Here is a 16911-nt window from a genome sequence, read left to right on the forward strand (position 1 = left end):
TATACTTTTGATAATATGATGAAGAATGTGATCGTCTGGGGGAGTATGACGGTCATATTAATACCCTAAAGAAAAGAAGATCTTTTACAGTTCCGAAAGCAGAATAAGGAATACTAAGACGGTGCTTAAAGTGCCATAAATAAGAAAGTTTTAACAGAATAAACCCAAATTATAAAGTTTAAAGATACACCATTTTTAGTGAAGATGGAGTAATCTGGGGGAGCATGTTGTATGACCTATACAACACATGTTGTTAGCTCTATAAAGGATGAATGAGTAAACATGGATCTTGTGATATAGGTCCCTGTAAAACCTATTGCCTCTTGTAAATGAAAGACTATAGAATTAGTTTGCCTCTTGCAATGACAGAGCAACAACATCCCCATATGAAAGAAGTGCCAGTACCCGAGACACTGATGGTCTCAAGGAATGAGAAAATTAGATACTTCTGATTACTATAAAGTCTATGTTAGTGAAATTCAAATGGAGGTTGATCCCACCTCATTTAAAGCGCTCATTCGAGCTTTGAGAAGTGTCTGCTTATCTAAATGATAAGAGACTATGTGAGATGAAATAAAATTGGTGAATCCCAACGATGTTTGGGACTCATAAGTAATTTCCAATGGAGCATAAACAGTAGGCTGTAAAGGGTCTACAAGGTCAATGTGACTCCAAAGGAAATATGTAAAGGTGTAAAACATGACTTAAATCGAAAGGTTTTTGCGCGTTTTGCGCTGAATAGATTACAATGAGTGTTGGTAGCACATCATGATCTGAGTTACATCAAATGAAAGTAAGAACACAGGGGATACTGCCTGAAGAAGTCTTCTATGGACTAAAGCAATCAAATGTTGTTTTGGGTTAAAGAAAATGAGAGGACAATTGTATTCGTGCAAAGTTATAGAATGGAAAATTCATTTCCTAATCATGTGCATGTGGATGACATCCTACTTGTTAGTGGTGATGTCAACCTACTGCAGGAGGAGAAAAGAAGTTCTTATCCTCAAAGTTCAAAAGAATGTTCTCGGTAGAGTGTCTCTCGTTATAAGTATCGAGATTCACAAAGAAAAGAACAAAAGGGGGTATTAGGGATGTCGAATGGACATGCTAAGAAAGGTCTCTAAAGTATGCATGCAAGAAAACCTACACCTGTTCTTATAGTCAAGGGTAATGGAACTGGAAACTATGGTGTTCCAAGAGTTGATGAGAAAAGATTGAAAACGGATATGGTACCATATGCTTCAGTTGTTGGAAGCTCAATACATTACCCTGACACAGTTCACATATCCGGGTTGTTTTGGCAATGTCCAGTCCATATATAGATCACTAGAATGGAGTCAAAGATATCGGCCTCAAGATGAAATAAATAAGTGCTCTCAAAAGATTGTGAGTACAAAGACATGACTTGTGAAATGTATAGCGAAATCCACAAGTGTCGCTAACTTTCATACTTGGAGGTTTTTTGTGTGGAAAAGCTCCAAAGAATGAAACAATTATCATCAATGTGATGCAAAGATATGTTATAGCTTGATATGAGGCTGAGGGACAGGCAAAATGGTTACGAAGACCTGTACCCGGAGTTGATAATGGTTGACAACAGCGATAAACTATTTTAAGTCTTTCGCTCCTATGACAACGAGTCAAGTGTTGATGCCAAACACACTGACACAGAGTTATGCGTTGTAAAGGAGAAAGTCCGGAATTATGTAGGAATGCTTGAAGCATAAAAGCAACAGACAAGTGTTTGCAGATCTGCTTATTAAAGGCTTACCGCCCAATGTGTTCAGAGAACACACAGTCGACATGGGTTTTATGGTATAGTCTAAAATTTCCAGACAATAAAAGGGCCAAAGGTTAAAGAATTTGTTTCAAAACAGAGAGATACGTTGTGGCTTTCTAATTCTATCGGCAATTGAGCTGTGACGATGAAACATGTTCTATGTATTGATCTATTATGAAACGAGTAAAGTAAAAGTATAAGGTCAAAAGTAAAAGTTGAGATCAAGGGGGGAGAATGTTAGGATGATCTCCACCGTGTGGGCCCAACGGCCCACCGGGCCCTTAGATCTGCGCCCTGATCGGGGGCGCTCAACCCACTATGGTTGACGGGCCCCTGTCACCTGCACTATATAAAGAGGTGGGGGCCGGCGGCTCGCATCACGAGGTTCGTCACGACACCGTACACCCCACCTACATCCCTACCGATCTAGGGTTAGTTCAGTGCTGACGGGAAGCTCCGCCACCACCTCGCCATCTCTGCCATCACCACCGTGCGACACCGCACCACCATGGCCACCGGCTCAAGCTCGTCAGGCCACAAGTGAAGGTAGGACCACCGATGATCTGACCTACTCCGATCCAGAGGTACTATCATTTACATCATAATATAGAAATGGTAATCAGCTCCATTTCTTTATTATATGTGGGGAATCAACTCATTTTTAGCTAATTTGAGGGCGTTGCTAATTGCAATTTGAAACGGTGACTTAGTTGTCATCGCAGCCGCGATTCTAATTGTCATTCTACTGCTAATTGCATTTGATTTTTTTTAACATCCTCGTAAGCATGTGGTAGGTATTAACCAAGTTGGCAAGGCCAAACTGAACGTAGCTCAGATGATTAGGTTCCTTATGGTGGAACCAACCCACCAGGGTCCAAGTACTAAGATTTGGCACCGGTGTTCGCATCTTTCTGGATTAATTTTGGGCTTTCCGACGATGTCCGCTCAGTGGGAGATGGCGTTCTCGTCGATTATGAAGGCGTCTATGATGACTTTATCAATCTCAAGATGTTGTGACCACGGGATATGTTTTTTTTTTTACTTTCACTGGGGTGTGGGGATGCTCCCCACCTGAATTGCATTTCAAATTATCGTTGGCACGGCGAGGCCGGTTACACGGAGATAGGGGGGTGATGTGTAACACGCCACAGGCCGACGTGATCCCTTTCAGGACCAAGTTTTAGTCTATGTAGCAAGAGGGCTAGATAGTCACGGATATTCTTTCTTACAGAATGTGTGTCAGGGTTCATGTTTTGAAATACTTTTGTGTTTCTCGTGTCACATATTTTCCAACAGACAAGGAAGATGACGAAGTTCATTGTTGACTTGGGGAGACCAAGTGGTGGCGGAGTAGACCAGATGGCATCGATCAAAGGCCATGAGGGGTTCAGTCCGATGGACTGCCAGAGCGCAGCCACAACAACGTTACAACGTGGGCAAGGCTAATCAATGACGATAGTTTTCTTGCGCAGTTCTTCCTTGTGTTTAGCCGGTCGAGAGTGAGCAGCACGGGATATGTGTTGAGTAATAAGTTATTCAAGAACTGTTTATAATCTTTTCAATCACACGTGATTGGACTACGGAATCGTATGACTATCCTATGTGTGTATTTAGTTTATGAACCCTTGACAAAATAGGGTAGAGGGAAATATTGTGTTTACTTAGAGAGGGAGCTCGTATTAAAAGACGGAGAGAAGTTTCTGAATGAGTGAGTAGTTGAGCAGCAATCACATTTGCAAATAACGTAGTCCTGGCCTGAATTATCCAAAGTAACCAATTTATTCCAAGTAGTAGAGAACTTAATATGCATGATGTGCTACTTCCGTTCTACTTCCGTTCACTTGACTACGATGTAATAACATAAGCAAGCATGGGATACATGTTGAGCAAGCCAATCAAGAAATGTTTATCATATCTTTTTAATCATGTGATCATCCTGCTTGCATGTTTAGTTTATGATAGACTGGAAGCACTTTGGAGTGTGGCGCCATCGCCATGTAGTCTGGTGGCATAGATACGAGCTCCAACTCGACGATTGGAGTAGCAAGGTGGGTGGATTTGTAGCACTGAAGAGCAAGAGGGGGAAAGGGATTGGGCAGGGTAGGATGTATGTATTTGTTTTCCTCCAATATTTTAGATATACTGTAGCTGGATAGAGGGAAACAAATCTATAATCATACCACACACACTTTGACATCTTAAGACAATGGAGTATATGTAGGGCTCCTATATACACATCTCGTCTTCGTTAGCTCTTTTTAGGAAAAATAAATAAATTGTGAGCATGGGATGTGTGTTGGGCAAGTCATTCAATTCAAGATCTGTTTATCATGTCTTATTCATCATGTTTTCATAGCCAAAAAAATACCACACGTCCCTAACACAATAAACATGATTGAAGACCCAACAGTTCTACGTCCATCCCATCTGTGTTGCCGTTTATCCTCTTTCCACCCTCTTCGGGAGTGGCCTCCATGCCCACTCAATCACAACGCGTTTGAATGTTGTCAACTGTAAGGCGTCTCTCTCAATATAAGATAAGATGAGAAATGTGCTTTCTTTTTTCACCTGGAAGTTCTGCTGAGGCATCTATGTGTGGTTATAGATGGTTTTTTCGTCTCCGAATAGATTTTGCTGAGGTGTTGATTTCTAATCCGGTTCTACACAAGTACGAAATAAAGACGAATCATGCGCTATGGATTAAGATTGCACCATAAATAATTGTTTAAAAATATTAACAGCTAAAACAACATAATATTCAGATTCTACATATTTTTCTAATCAATTTCATATATAACATGTCAAAATTAGAGTTAGAGTTTAAAAGATATGAATGCTTAAAAGAAGCCTTCAAACACACTTAAAATAGAACCATGGGTTGTTAACCAAAAGAACAAGGTGTTTCTGAAAAACAGCGAACACATTTTTTCTCACTAAAATAGGATCGCGGGTTGATTTTCAAAAACAGCGGGGATTTTTTTCCTTGCAAATATCGCGACGGACGGGCAGTAGCACTAATCCTTTTATTAGTAGGTATAGAAATATACTATGGTAACGATGAGATTAACCGGACTCTGTTGAATTTATCCCACTACAATTGTGAAAAAACAATCATATGAGACCTGATATATTTCTTCATCAACACATTCTAGGAACATTGTATGGCAACATACATCTCAAAGCATCTATGTCCTCCTGTCAAAAACATTTTGCATGCCACGTCTTTGTGCTCCTCGTCGATGGCCAAGGTGTGAAAGGTCATGACCGTGGCCTCGTCCACATCCAAAGCACACGTGTTCGATGGCAGTGAATAACGGTTGTAGCTTTGGAGTATGACACTATTGACTTGCAGGGGCGGACCCAGGATAAAAATGATCCGGGGTCCCATGTCTATCACATATATTTGGATATGACGTACTAATATATCTAAAAGTAACAGCTAACAATACAATATACATAGAATACGATATAACCGTGAATGTGCTTACCGAGGATCCAAAATAAAGGGTTTCACTTGAAATATTAATTGATCGTAGGAAATTGAATATTAAAGGAAAATCAAAGTGTACAAAATCTGAATAAAGTATAACCGCCGACAAGAAAATGCAACACTATATCCTGATTGCCTACAAGTAAAAAAGAAACAAAACCACTTAGTAACATATTAATTACAATTGCGTAATAATAAGTAAGTTAAAACCATTACCTTCCTAAAATGGTTTCCGACGTTTTTTCATGGCTTCAAAGCGATCAATTACCGCATCATTAGTAACCTTCCTCATTTCGCTTTTCTCCACATAACAAATAAGGTCGTACTTCAAGGCGTCGTCACCAAGACGATTGCGCAAATATGTCTTCACAATTCTCATAGCTGAAAAAGATCTCTCAACTGTAGCAGTGGCAACATGCAATACTAGTGCTAGCTTCAAAAGTCGATAAACCAAGGGATAGACAATATGTTTTCTTGTCTCCACCATTTTTTGAGAGAGCTCACAAATATTACTTAATCCAGAGAAGCGATCATCTGCTCAGACATCAGCAATGTAAAGATGAAGGTGATGCCTAAGGTCCCTGAGTTCTCCATCATCAAAATCTTTTGGATAAAGTTTAGCTAGACTCATCAAATGCTCTAAGTTGAAATCATGAAATGATTCATTTGGGCTCAAAGCCGCTAAGCAAACAAGTAGTTCATAATTTTTCTCATTGAAGCGATGATCAAGTTCTTGAAGCAGCCAATCAATAACATCATTAAAACAATCCACTTCATAATGATGCCTATTAGTGATACCTGTTTTTTGCCGTGGCTTCTTTGGGTTCACATATTGGTCTTACATTTGCAACTTGGAAATGTCATGCTTGTCACAAAAGACATATGCTTCATGTAGGAAAGATTCCCATCCATTTCTCCTTAGATCATTCAAGGAGGCTTTGGTTGAATTCACACAATTAATAGCATTCACAATGTCCTGATTCTTCCGTTGTAGAGCCAATGATAATGTATTTGTGATTATCAATATAGTGGAAATAAGCTGTAGGTAGAACACAAAATCAAAAGACTGAAAATAAACAAGAAGACCACATGCCCGCCTTCTCTTTGTGTCATCCATGTCTTCTTCTTCCATATATTCTAGCACTTTGACAACTGTAGGGAACATATCAATCAAACTCTTAAGTGTCTTGTAGTGAGAACTCCATCGAGTGTCTCCAAGTCTTTGAAGAGCTAGTTCTTGATTTAATCCTGTCCCACTTTTTAGCAGTCCACAACCTAAAGCTTCACACACTTATTCTTTATGTTTGTCTCGAATCATGTCCTTTCTCTTTGAGGATCCAGAGACCACATTCAACAAGACTGAGATCATACCAAAAAAATTGCCAATGCATTTGTGCTTCCGAACAACAGCCACAGCAACTAACTGAAGCTGATGGGCAAAACAGTGAACATAATATGTTGTGCTATTCTCTCTCATGATTAAGGATTGTAAGCCATTAAACTCACCTCGCATATTGCTCGCACCGTCATATCCTTGCCCTCTAACTTGCTTGAAACTTAATTTATATTCTGCAAATAAATCATCAATGGCAGACTTGAGATACTTGGAAGTTGTCTCCTTCACATGAGTAAGGCCAACTAATGTCTCTATGGCACTTCCACATTTACCAACATACCGCAATACCACCGCCATTTGCTCTTTACCAGCCACATCCCTTGATTCATCAACTAGCAAAGAAAATACATCATTCCCAATTTCCCGAAGAATAGAATGCAATATCTCCTTTGCAAAACATTCAACTATGTCCTTTTGAATCTTTGAAGAAGTCAACTGATTATTACCTGGAGCATTATGGGCCACAACTTTTCTTACCTCTGGATTCTGCTCTATTGTGTAAGCATGCAATTCCTTTAAATTACCTTTATTGAGAGACTCGTCAGACTCATCGTGGCCACGGAAAGACAACCCTTGCTTCAGTAACACTCTAGTAACATCAATTGAGGCATTTAGTCGAGTATAATAAGCATTCCTCTCAACATTACTTTGGTTGTTTAGAGCAACATAGATGTGTTGCTTTTGTTTTAGCAAAGCATCACAATCTCTTTTTGCTTGGTTGTGAGCACTATTGATGTCTCCTACATGCTCCTTTAATCTATATTTTTTATTCCAACTTGACCAACCATTTGCAACAAATGCATCATAACCGGCTTCTTTCTTCTTGCGCGGTCTAAACAAGAAACAACAAAAACAATATGCTTTTCATTTGGACTCACTATACTCAAGCCAGCTCCCAAACTCATCAAACCATTCCCGAACGAACCTTCTATCTTTACCACATATTTCTGTCACTTCAAAATCAGCAGTACGAGGGTGACAAGGGCCATTGGCCAAATACTTCCTTCTTACCATATCTCTCTGATTGGGATGGTACTCATCTATACTTCTCCTTTTACCTGGATCAAACTGAATTTCTTCTTCCCAATTGATCTCTTCAACTTGAGATGAATTCCTTGTAGTATTGGCAGAACTAGGTTCATGTGTGGAGGCATCATTTTGTCCATGTGGTGATGGCGGGGCTGGAACATCAGCCTGTTCATGTGGTGATGCATCAATTTGTCCATCCGATGGTGGCGGAACTGAGCCATCGTTCTGATTATGTTCGTGTGACGGACCAACATTTTCATCTTGCACTGAGGTTCTCCTCTTTTTTAGAAACCTTTCCATAAACTGAGCTTCTCCTGAAATTTACAATTTATCCAGATAATTAAAATTTGCATGAAAGAAAAGAACTATGAATCATGTACACGTACATAATACTTGAATTGGAATTGGAATTTGCATGAAAGAAAAGAACTATGAATCATGTACACGTACATGCCAGCCGTCCTAGAATTTTGCAATATTGGTCTCCACTTGGTGCACAGTTATTTCAAATAGTTCAATTACCCAATACAGTCAAAATCTCTAGTGATATCCAGTACGGCAGTACCCCTAATTCCCTAGGGTTAGAGAGACAAAGCAATAATTAGAATAAGATTTGCAAAAGGTTGAGGCAGAGCCGCAGAGGCACATCGAATTGGGGGTCTGATGTAGCATACCCGTGCCTTCTTTTCTCCACTGATTCGGCGACTTGCCGCGATCTGCCGATAGGCGGCGTGTCCGGCGTACGGGGATACAGAGGAAGGCGAAAGAACAAAGGCACGAAGTGCAAAGTCACAAGCGAGGCGAAGGGCGGAAGGGCCGAGGCAAGTATCGATCAATGTACTGCTCGTATCCTGGACAGGCTGGACTGGGCCTTCGTGGCTTGCTCAATCGATACGGCGTCATACAATACAACTGGGCTGCACTTGCGTGATGTACGGGTGTCCTTCTAGGAAAATCAGGGGTGTCCCATTGTATATGGGCTCTATATTTATTAGGTAAAAGAATTTTTTACCCGGTGTCCTGTGCTACCTAGTGGGTTAACGTGGGTTCGCCCCTGTTGACTTGTCATTCGATGGTGCAAACACGGGCTCCCAATTCACAAAGAGAGCGGTGGTGCGAATGTGCTCGTACCACTAAAGAGCAAGATGGCCGGAGGGATTAGGTGGAAGAAAAGACACATGTATTTGTTTTCCTCCAATATTTTAGATGGACATAACATGGGTAGAGAAGGAGCAAATATGAATTTTATACACATTGACTTCCCAAGCCGGTGGAGTATATATAGGACATCTATACATCTCTTGTCCTTGTTAGCTCTTTTTAGAAAGAAAGAGATAAATTGTGATCATGGGATATGTGTTGAGCAAGTCATTTAAGAAATGCTTATTTAATGATGTGACTGGACTAAGGAATCATCTGACCATCCTACTTGCATGTTTAGGTTAATCTCCATCTTCCAAGTAGAAGAACGTACTATGCATGGTATGCTTGTTCTCTCTATGTACCATCACTCCAAGTCTATATTGCATCATGTAAGAGGTGTGGAACACGAGAAGTGATTTATTTTAGCTATCTTCTCAGCTCCATTTCAAGAACATCGTATCATCTGCGTGATGGTATTAAGCAAGGTATTCAACACTTGGGGTAAGTTGATAACTGCAATCATAATGGTTGAAATCCCTTTTTTCCTCGTGATTGAATCATAGTATCTTCACCATGCATGTTGGTAGATGAAAAGGGAAGGGCCAAGTCGTGAGGTCAATCGTCCACTTAATCGAGATTGCCGAATTGGAGGCAGAACGTCAAAGTCGGAATTACCCTTCGTTATTAGCAAACTAAAAAATGTCTAAACTATCCCCCGTGAACGAGTGGGCTAGATTTTTCTTGTACTCCTGACCTATCTTATCTCCTGGAGTACCACTAATACCGTAAAATTGCTCGGTCAACAAATGAGAATTAGGAATTCGAACTGTGTTAAAGCCGAAACAAGACATACTTTTGACGACCCTTCTACGATTTTCTTTGGAGAGGATGCTCGAGCTGGAAGAAGCGATCGGATGTACCTAAAATTAAAAAGTATCTGTTCAGTGTAAAAATGTAGCCCATTGTGCCTGCGTGCCGACAAAGAAAAATTGTTCCCTCTCCCCACGCCACGCGATGGAGCGTTGTGTGGCGCCGAAAAATGACTTCCGCGGCAAAGCATAATCCAAACCAGCCTAAACACTGTTGCTTCTGCTAATCTAATCAATCAGCCGGCAACTTTGATCACTATTTGCCTTTCTATTCCAGACAAGAACTAACTGGACTCGACACTAACTCAAAATTATGCTGACACCACTCCATCCCGCTCAACAACAGTATGTCGCTCCGGGCCGCCGGTAGCATTGGCTCCTCTGACATGTGGTAGCCCACTAGCTTCTTGGATAGTACATCACAAATAAGCTCTGCGCCTCGTCAAACACCTCCGTCCGGAGTCTCACCCGTGAACACCATGGTCCCTTATCCTGGCGCAGAATTCTAACGGGACAACACCCAAGAACTTCACCCTTCGGTGCCTCGTCGAACACCTCCGTCTGGAGTCTCACCCGTGAACACCATGACACCATCCATTCGCTGCTTTCGTTTCTCCCTATAATGTCTACCATGCTCCTTTTGTTTTTCTCCAATATTTCAGATCTTCTTGACGGTTGGATAAAAGGATAACCAAATTTGAGCTCAGATCATGTGCGGTTTTACATCTAAGGCAGGGGTATATATAGCCTTCTAGCTCTTATTTGTGTGTGTGTGTGGTGGGGGGGGGGGGGGGGGGGGTGAGCAATGGAATATGCGTTGAGCAGGCATCTAGGGACAGTTTATCATGTGTGTTTTATTATGTGATGAGTAGGCTGCTTGATTATGTGACTGTGTTTTGCATGTTAGTTTCCAAGTTCTTGACAGAAACAAAGCAGAAAAGTATTGGATTTGGTTGGTGTGAGTTCACATTAAAATGATGTCTATGATCTTGAATAGTTGAGTACCGGACCGCCATTTGCATTTGCAAACATGCTAGTCTTGAATGGTCTAGTCCAAGTCCTTTGTTTCATGACTCATGAAAGATGTGTGAAACCAGAATCAACTCATTTTTCCAGTAGTTAATGAACACTAGTAGAAAAACCCTCGTGGGATTTTCTGTACTGGCAGTGTTTGCCAGAAACGAATGCTGCAACTATTTTTCCAAATTATCAGCAGTGTTTGACCATGGGACGGACGTCACAGAAGCAAAACATCTAGCAGCGTTTACAGAGTAGACGCTGCTAATGTGGGGCATGATCCCAGCGTACCAGCCATACAAAAGTAGTAGCGTTCGGTCCTGTCAAACGTCGCAGGTAGTCACTGTACTGGCAGTGTTCAGTCCTTTGTTGGTCGTTGCTAAGGTTATAATGTGTAATTCATATTGAATATTTATTAACCCTTGTTATATATATTAATTTGTTGTGTTTTAGTTATGTAGTACACATGAAAACTATCTCTTCATACAACTTAAACTAATTTTAGCTCCCTTCGATTTCACAAAAAAATGTTAATAAACAATTAACTGTATTCTTAAACTATTCGCAAAAAAACTATATACTTAAACTAATTATATAAACGTAATTTGAAGGCAGAAGACAAATAGTTGAGCTTAAAAAGCTAAAATGCTGAGACAATATCAGCGGCATCCAAGTTGCTGGAAACGCAGCTACTGCTCCAGTTAGGAGCGTTCCAGCCAGCCCAAATATATATAAACAAAAGTGCCTCTCACTAATGGCTAGAAGAAGAGAGAAAGGTGATCTTAGGATGGATGGTTTCGCACATGTTGACTGCACGAACCATATGAAGAAGCTTGGATAACCCCTTCGAGAGATCAAACCAGACTGCCTTGACATCCTTGGCCTTCGTCAGCATATCAGCGAAGTGCAGCGACTCCTTGAAGACAGGGCTAGCGTAACCTGAAAGTTCAGTCGACGACACACTTGTCGAGGACCTGGTGTTTGAGCACCGCATCTTTGTGGGAAATTACCTTGGCCGGCATTTGAACAGCGGGAACAACTTTGGAGTGTGGTGCTGTTGCCACGATCTCTGGTGGCAAAGACACAAGCTCCAACTTGACAATTGGAGTGGCACGGTGGATGGATTTGTAGCACTGAAGAGCAAGAGGGGGAAAAGTATTAGGCAGGGTAGGATTTATGTATTTGTTTTCTTCCAATATTTTAGATAGACTGGAGCAGGATAGAGAGGGAAGCAAATCTGTAATCATACCACACACACTTTGACATCCTAAGACAATGGAGTATATGTAGGACTTGTATATATACATCTCGTCTTTGTTAGCTCTTTTTAGGAAAAATAAAAAAATTGTGAGCATGGGATATGTGTTGGGCAAGTCATTCAAGATCTGTTTACCATGCCTTATTACTCAAGTTTTCGTAGCCAAAAACAAAGTGAATGGAAACATTTTGTTTTTGTTGAATTGAGATCACACTAAAAGAATGGCGACAAGTTTCTGAATGAGTAAGTAGTTGAACGGCAATTGGACTTGCAAGTAGGTTACTCTTGTATGATCCGAAGGAACCATCCCTCAAGCAGTACACCAACTTAATATGTATGGTGTACCATCACTTGACTAGGAAGTAAGAGCAGAGCATCATGAAATATGTGTGTAATTGGAACCAGCTCATTTTAGCCAAGTTTCCAGCTCCCTTTCGAGAACAACATATCATCCAGGCCAGGGGTGTTTAAGCAAGACATTTTAGCATGTGATCAGTACACTGCATACTCTCTGACGAGCAATTCCATACGAGTGAAAATGATGCTTTCATGGTGTGAAGTTCCTGAATGGGTAGTAAAAAACATACAAATCCTCTTAGTAAAAGAAGTTACTAACAAGAATGACACGAACATCCAAACTTGGAGGTCGACAAGTGTTGATTACATGTGTAAATGGAACGGCATGAGTTTATCATTTTCCCTTGGCAAAAAGTGATTATCTCTTCTACCATGGTATAATCAAGACCACTATTGCAAGTATACCTATTTACGCAAGGCCACACATAACTATAAGTTAAAGAGTTATACAACTCGTGCCAGTAATATCATCTATACATTAGATGAACTCCTTATGAAGCTAAGCCCAAGTCCAGGTAGCTTCCACCTCATGCTTCCTTCACTCGAGGGCAACGCCTTGTGGTTCTCCTGGAATGCAAGTAGAGCCAATTAAAATCATCATCCAAGGCAGCAAAACCAACTTGATTTGTGTAAACAGAACGCATAGATAAAAGGGGTCATTGTTTGCAATGTTAGGAATCTGAAACCAAACCTTGCTTTTGTCCTCGCTAGGCTCGGCTACTGATGCGACCGGTTGAAGAGATACAAGAGGAGACTGGGGCAACTGGCAGGAAAGTAACATGCAGCAAGAAACACATAAATTAGATTCCCAGTAGCAAAGGCTGGAAAGGCAGAGCCTTTATTTCACCTAAAAAACTTTTAATACGAAAACAAAAGTTAGTTTAGTTTACCATTTTAATCCTTTTCTCTGAAGAGGATCCTAGAGCTGGAAGGAACAATGAGACCTGAAAATTGAAAATATCTCTTCAGAGCTCTAGAAGCAACGATAGTTGATGCAGAACCAATAGCCTAATCATGTAACCAACATGCCACTAAGGAATTGCATAAGCTGGGCCGCCGACTTGCCTGACGAATATTGGGATTCTGGCCACCATGTTCCAGTTGTTGGCTGAACCCAACTAAGGCTTCAGTTGCACGCACTGTACGATCCTGATACCGGTTTGAAAGTAGATAATGTCAGGAAGATTTAACGAAAAAACGGTGTGGGTGTGGGTTAGAGGAAGGGGAAGGGTGTATATGATGGACATGTGCTTACCTGGGTGTCCTCGATACCAGAGAGCCTTGACCCCTGCATATTCAAGATAAATAAGTGCACCCGTAAGTGATATGTAGCTCCAATAAGCAAGGTATATACAAGTTTCAGTACAAGGCACCGACCCATATTTCAACCGTACGGCTGACTTCTTGGAGCTCCTTCTGAAAGGCGCTCAGATCCACATGGATCACTGCGACCTACAAACACAGTAAATAAATTTAGTAAAAAATCAAATGAAATAAATAAAAAATAAAGCCAAAAAAATAAGTCAGAGACAGAAGAGCCCAGATTTCAAATGAAGAAATGGAAACTCGAAAAGGATCATTCCGATTCTCAAAGAATGAGGGCCAAGGGGATTGATACCGAGAAAGATTTCTTCTTATGATAAGAGGTGGTTTGATCTGCATTTGTTTGGTAAAAGAACAATCTTCTGCTTTAATAATTATATAATAAATGGAAAGTGTTCAATTAGAACATGAAAACGTGACTCGGTTGGTCTTAGTTAGTCTTTGGGTCGGAGTGGAAGAAAGGCGGAGATTCTTGAATAAGGAAAAGGATTCCTTCGAAAGAATTGACCGAGGAGCCGTATGAGGTGAAACTCATATGTACGGTTCTGTAGAGGTATCGTTGTTTCGTTTCACCATCCAAAAGTACCAGAAAAGGAAATATTTATGCAGCAGGAATGTTCCAACCTCATCCCTTGTCCCTTCGATAATTTCTTGTGTTTCGTCTAGATTAGCATCGACCCGGTCGATCCTAACAGCTAGATGTTTCTTCGTAACCTGAAATGGACACATATTTGTTCTTCATGTAAGATGAAAAGGTCAAGATGGATGTACAGCATCGTTCAGACAGTCGATAATGTGCAACATCAGTAAAAAAAAAAGACCTTACCTGCACTGTATTTGAAACATCATCTAACTGTTTGCCCACGACATCGCAGGCATCAGCCAGACCGCGCTTCGTCACCCACATCATGTCAGAAATCTTCCAACCCTGTAAATTATTGCGCGAACTTTAGATACTAGCAGGTGAATTAGCAACTCTGGATATGACTTCAAAAGGCAGAATGGCCTGCAACTAGAATTACAGCCTCAGTGTTGTGTAATCTTGGATCGCCTAAAATAAAAGAATGAGAGTTTACCTTCCACCTGACGTATGCATAGCCGATAAGCCCAGCAACAACAATTGCTGTTATGGTATACGAACCAGACCCTACAAAAATAGAAGGTAAGATATAATAATAATTCACATATTAAATACGTAGAATCTAGTATAAGAGTTCACATATTCAGATAAGAACTGTACAAACTAGAGGGCCAAAACCATATAACTGTGTACGTCTAAAGGGCATGATGAAACGATAGATCAAATCCAACATAATTAAGACATTTGTATAATCAATTTGGTTGAGCATCGAGACAAGAAAACAAGCGAGCACCGACCTGATGTATCGGAGATAACCGTGACATTCTCATTTCTATGGCGTGCGGCTCGCTGTATCTCCTCCCTGATACTGTCGAGCTGAAAATGTTTAGCAGAGTCAAGCACCGCCATTTTAGATCTAGAGTCTGTCAAACCAATCTGGCCGACACGAAAAACAAACACATCCACAATAAACAAACCTGAGACGCCAACTGGTCGCTACCGTCGTGTTTCCCGGCCTTCCCGGTGTTCTTCACAAACTAGAGGAGACAAACAAAGATACAAAAGGTGTCACAGCCATGGCTCGACGTGTGTACAATCGAATCAACCCGACCGAGAATAAAGGCACGGGGCAAGGTAAGTGATGGAAGTAGCTAATTACATTGGCAAGCGTGTCCCCGATGATAGGGACTTTCTTGGCGTCGCCTCCGGTAAGAATAGTGCTGAGATATCCTGCCAAAAGAGAAGAAAGAAAGTTTTTGCAATCCGTTAGTATGCTTTGCAGAAGAATTTGCGGCGTTCCCCTAAATAAAGGCTAATTGCAGATTGCTCAAGAACAGAGGCTGCAATTCTCAATCAGAGGGGGGGAAAAGGCTGCAAGGCTTTGCTTGAAGCAAGTAAGAAGACAGAATTACAGATATACAGGTATGGGTGCGACTTGTGAGAGAGCAGTTGGATTGTATTGGATTGGATTATTTGTAGCCATCAAAGTAAACTACACTAGGAACCAAAGTGATCCGTTAATCCGTATGTGTCTACCCAGCGAGTAGGCAAGCTACAAACCCTAAGCAAGAAGCTAGATACAAGCTAAACCCCGGCATCAGCAGCACATCGGATAGATTCAGAAGGACGCGACAGTCGCCGGCGACGGCGAGAGCACCATAGATTCCTCCATGGTAGATAGATGTGGACCAAAGCTGAGGGGTGAGGAGCACGGGAACTCACCGGAGCCGAGCACGACGGCGATGTTGCCGAGCGCCATGGCGCCCAAGCGAAGCCGGGCAACGGAAGCCGGAGCGAGCGAGCACCGGAGCTAGCACGCGGCCCTCGACGGCGACGGCGAGATCGGGCGTGCACGTACGGCCGGCGGTGGGCGATTCCGCTCCCTGCTGGTTTATTGTTCTCTCGCCGTACGTAGTACGTGTCTGTATCGTCTGGCGGCGGTTAAAACCGACGAACGAATAAACGGAGGCAGAATCTTGTTGGATTTAGTTTCTTTCATTCAATCACACGAGACTCCTTCCTTCCTTTTTCCGGAAACACCCTCGGGAGGGCCATCCGCCCGGGATTTTCCCTGGCCGTTGGGTTTTAGACGGACGGGCGTGATCCGATGGGCAAAGCGGTAAATTTGTATGCCCTTAACTTTTTCTTTTGGGCAAACGTATGCCCTAAGCTAGAACACGCAGCTCCGCTTGGTTATCGTGAGATGATATCAGGTGGGTGGCCATTTGGCAAATCGACTTTTGATTGATGAACCAAATTCTGTTCATTACCGGACCTACCTTCTTGGGGAACAAGGCAAGGATTCCCAACGAATGATCAGGCCGGGTCCAGTGTGCCGATACACAGGCCCCTTATTCTTCCTAGATCATGAGAGGAACGGTCACAATGAATTCATTCATGTGCCTACCGATTCAATTATCATCCATTCAAAAGACCGGACTGATAGAGAGAGAGGGACGGGCAACATATTTCAACGTAACAACAACAAACCAGAGGGCCCTACCTCCAAAAGGTACCACTCCATCCGTTGCAAAACTAAAGGTCTGTCAAACATAGAAAAACCTGTTTTATGAGGGGCAAAAACAACACATCTTATATTTTGAAGCGGGGGCAGTATCATACTCCCTCCTTTCATCTATATAGGGCCTAATACGTTTACGAGGCTAGTT

At 41.7% G+C, this 16911-nt stretch overlaps 1 protein-coding gene and 1 pseudogene across 1 annotated transcript; both read right to left on the minus strand.

The window, feature by feature from the left end:
- Positions 1 to 5490: 5490 nt before the first annotated feature.
- LOC147961737 (uncharacterized) lies at positions 5491 to 8010 on the minus strand (annotated as a pseudogene).
- A 4571-nt stretch (positions 8011 to 12581) lies between these two features.
- LOC125528589 (uncharacterized) lies at positions 12582 to 16158 on the minus strand. Its single transcript, XM_087536206.1, has 13 exons — positions 15965 to 16158; positions 15402 to 15472; positions 15220 to 15279; positions 15040 to 15118; positions 14739 to 14809; positions 14489 to 14590; positions 14287 to 14376; positions 13717 to 13791; positions 13595 to 13627; positions 13405 to 13488; positions 13230 to 13283; positions 13031 to 13102; positions 12582 to 12906 (listed from the first exon to the last, which is right to left on the minus strand). Exons 1-13 carry the CDS (start codon positions 15999 to 16001, stop codon positions 12811 to 12813), a joined length of 924 nt encoding a protein of 307 aa, XP_087392332.1. The 5' UTR covers positions 16002 to 16158; the 3' UTR covers positions 12582 to 12810.
- Positions 16159 to 16911: the final 753 nt, after the last annotated feature.

Source organism: Triticum urartu, chromosome 7A, assembly GCF_056163025.1.
Source record: "Triticum urartu cultivar PI428250 chromosome 7A, HENAU_Tu73, whole genome shotgun sequence".
NCBI classification, from domain to species: Eukaryota; Viridiplantae; Streptophyta; class Magnoliopsida; order Poales; family Poaceae; genus Triticum; species Triticum urartu.

Bases quoted from the DNA above. Each gene is read 5' to 3' on its own strand.
- LOC125528589 (XM_087536206.1), bottom strand. From the start codon at position 16,001: ATGGCGCTCGGCAACATCGCCGTCGTGCTCGGCTCCG. The intron at 15,280-15,401 runs GTAATTAGCTAC...TGTCTCCTCTAG, and splicing joins TCGGGGACACGCTTGCCAAT to TTTGTGAAGAACACCGGGAA. The intron at 13,489-13,594 runs GTAAGCACATGT...AACCGGTATCAG, and splicing joins CTGGTATCGAGGACACCCAG to GATCGTACAGTGCGTGCAAC.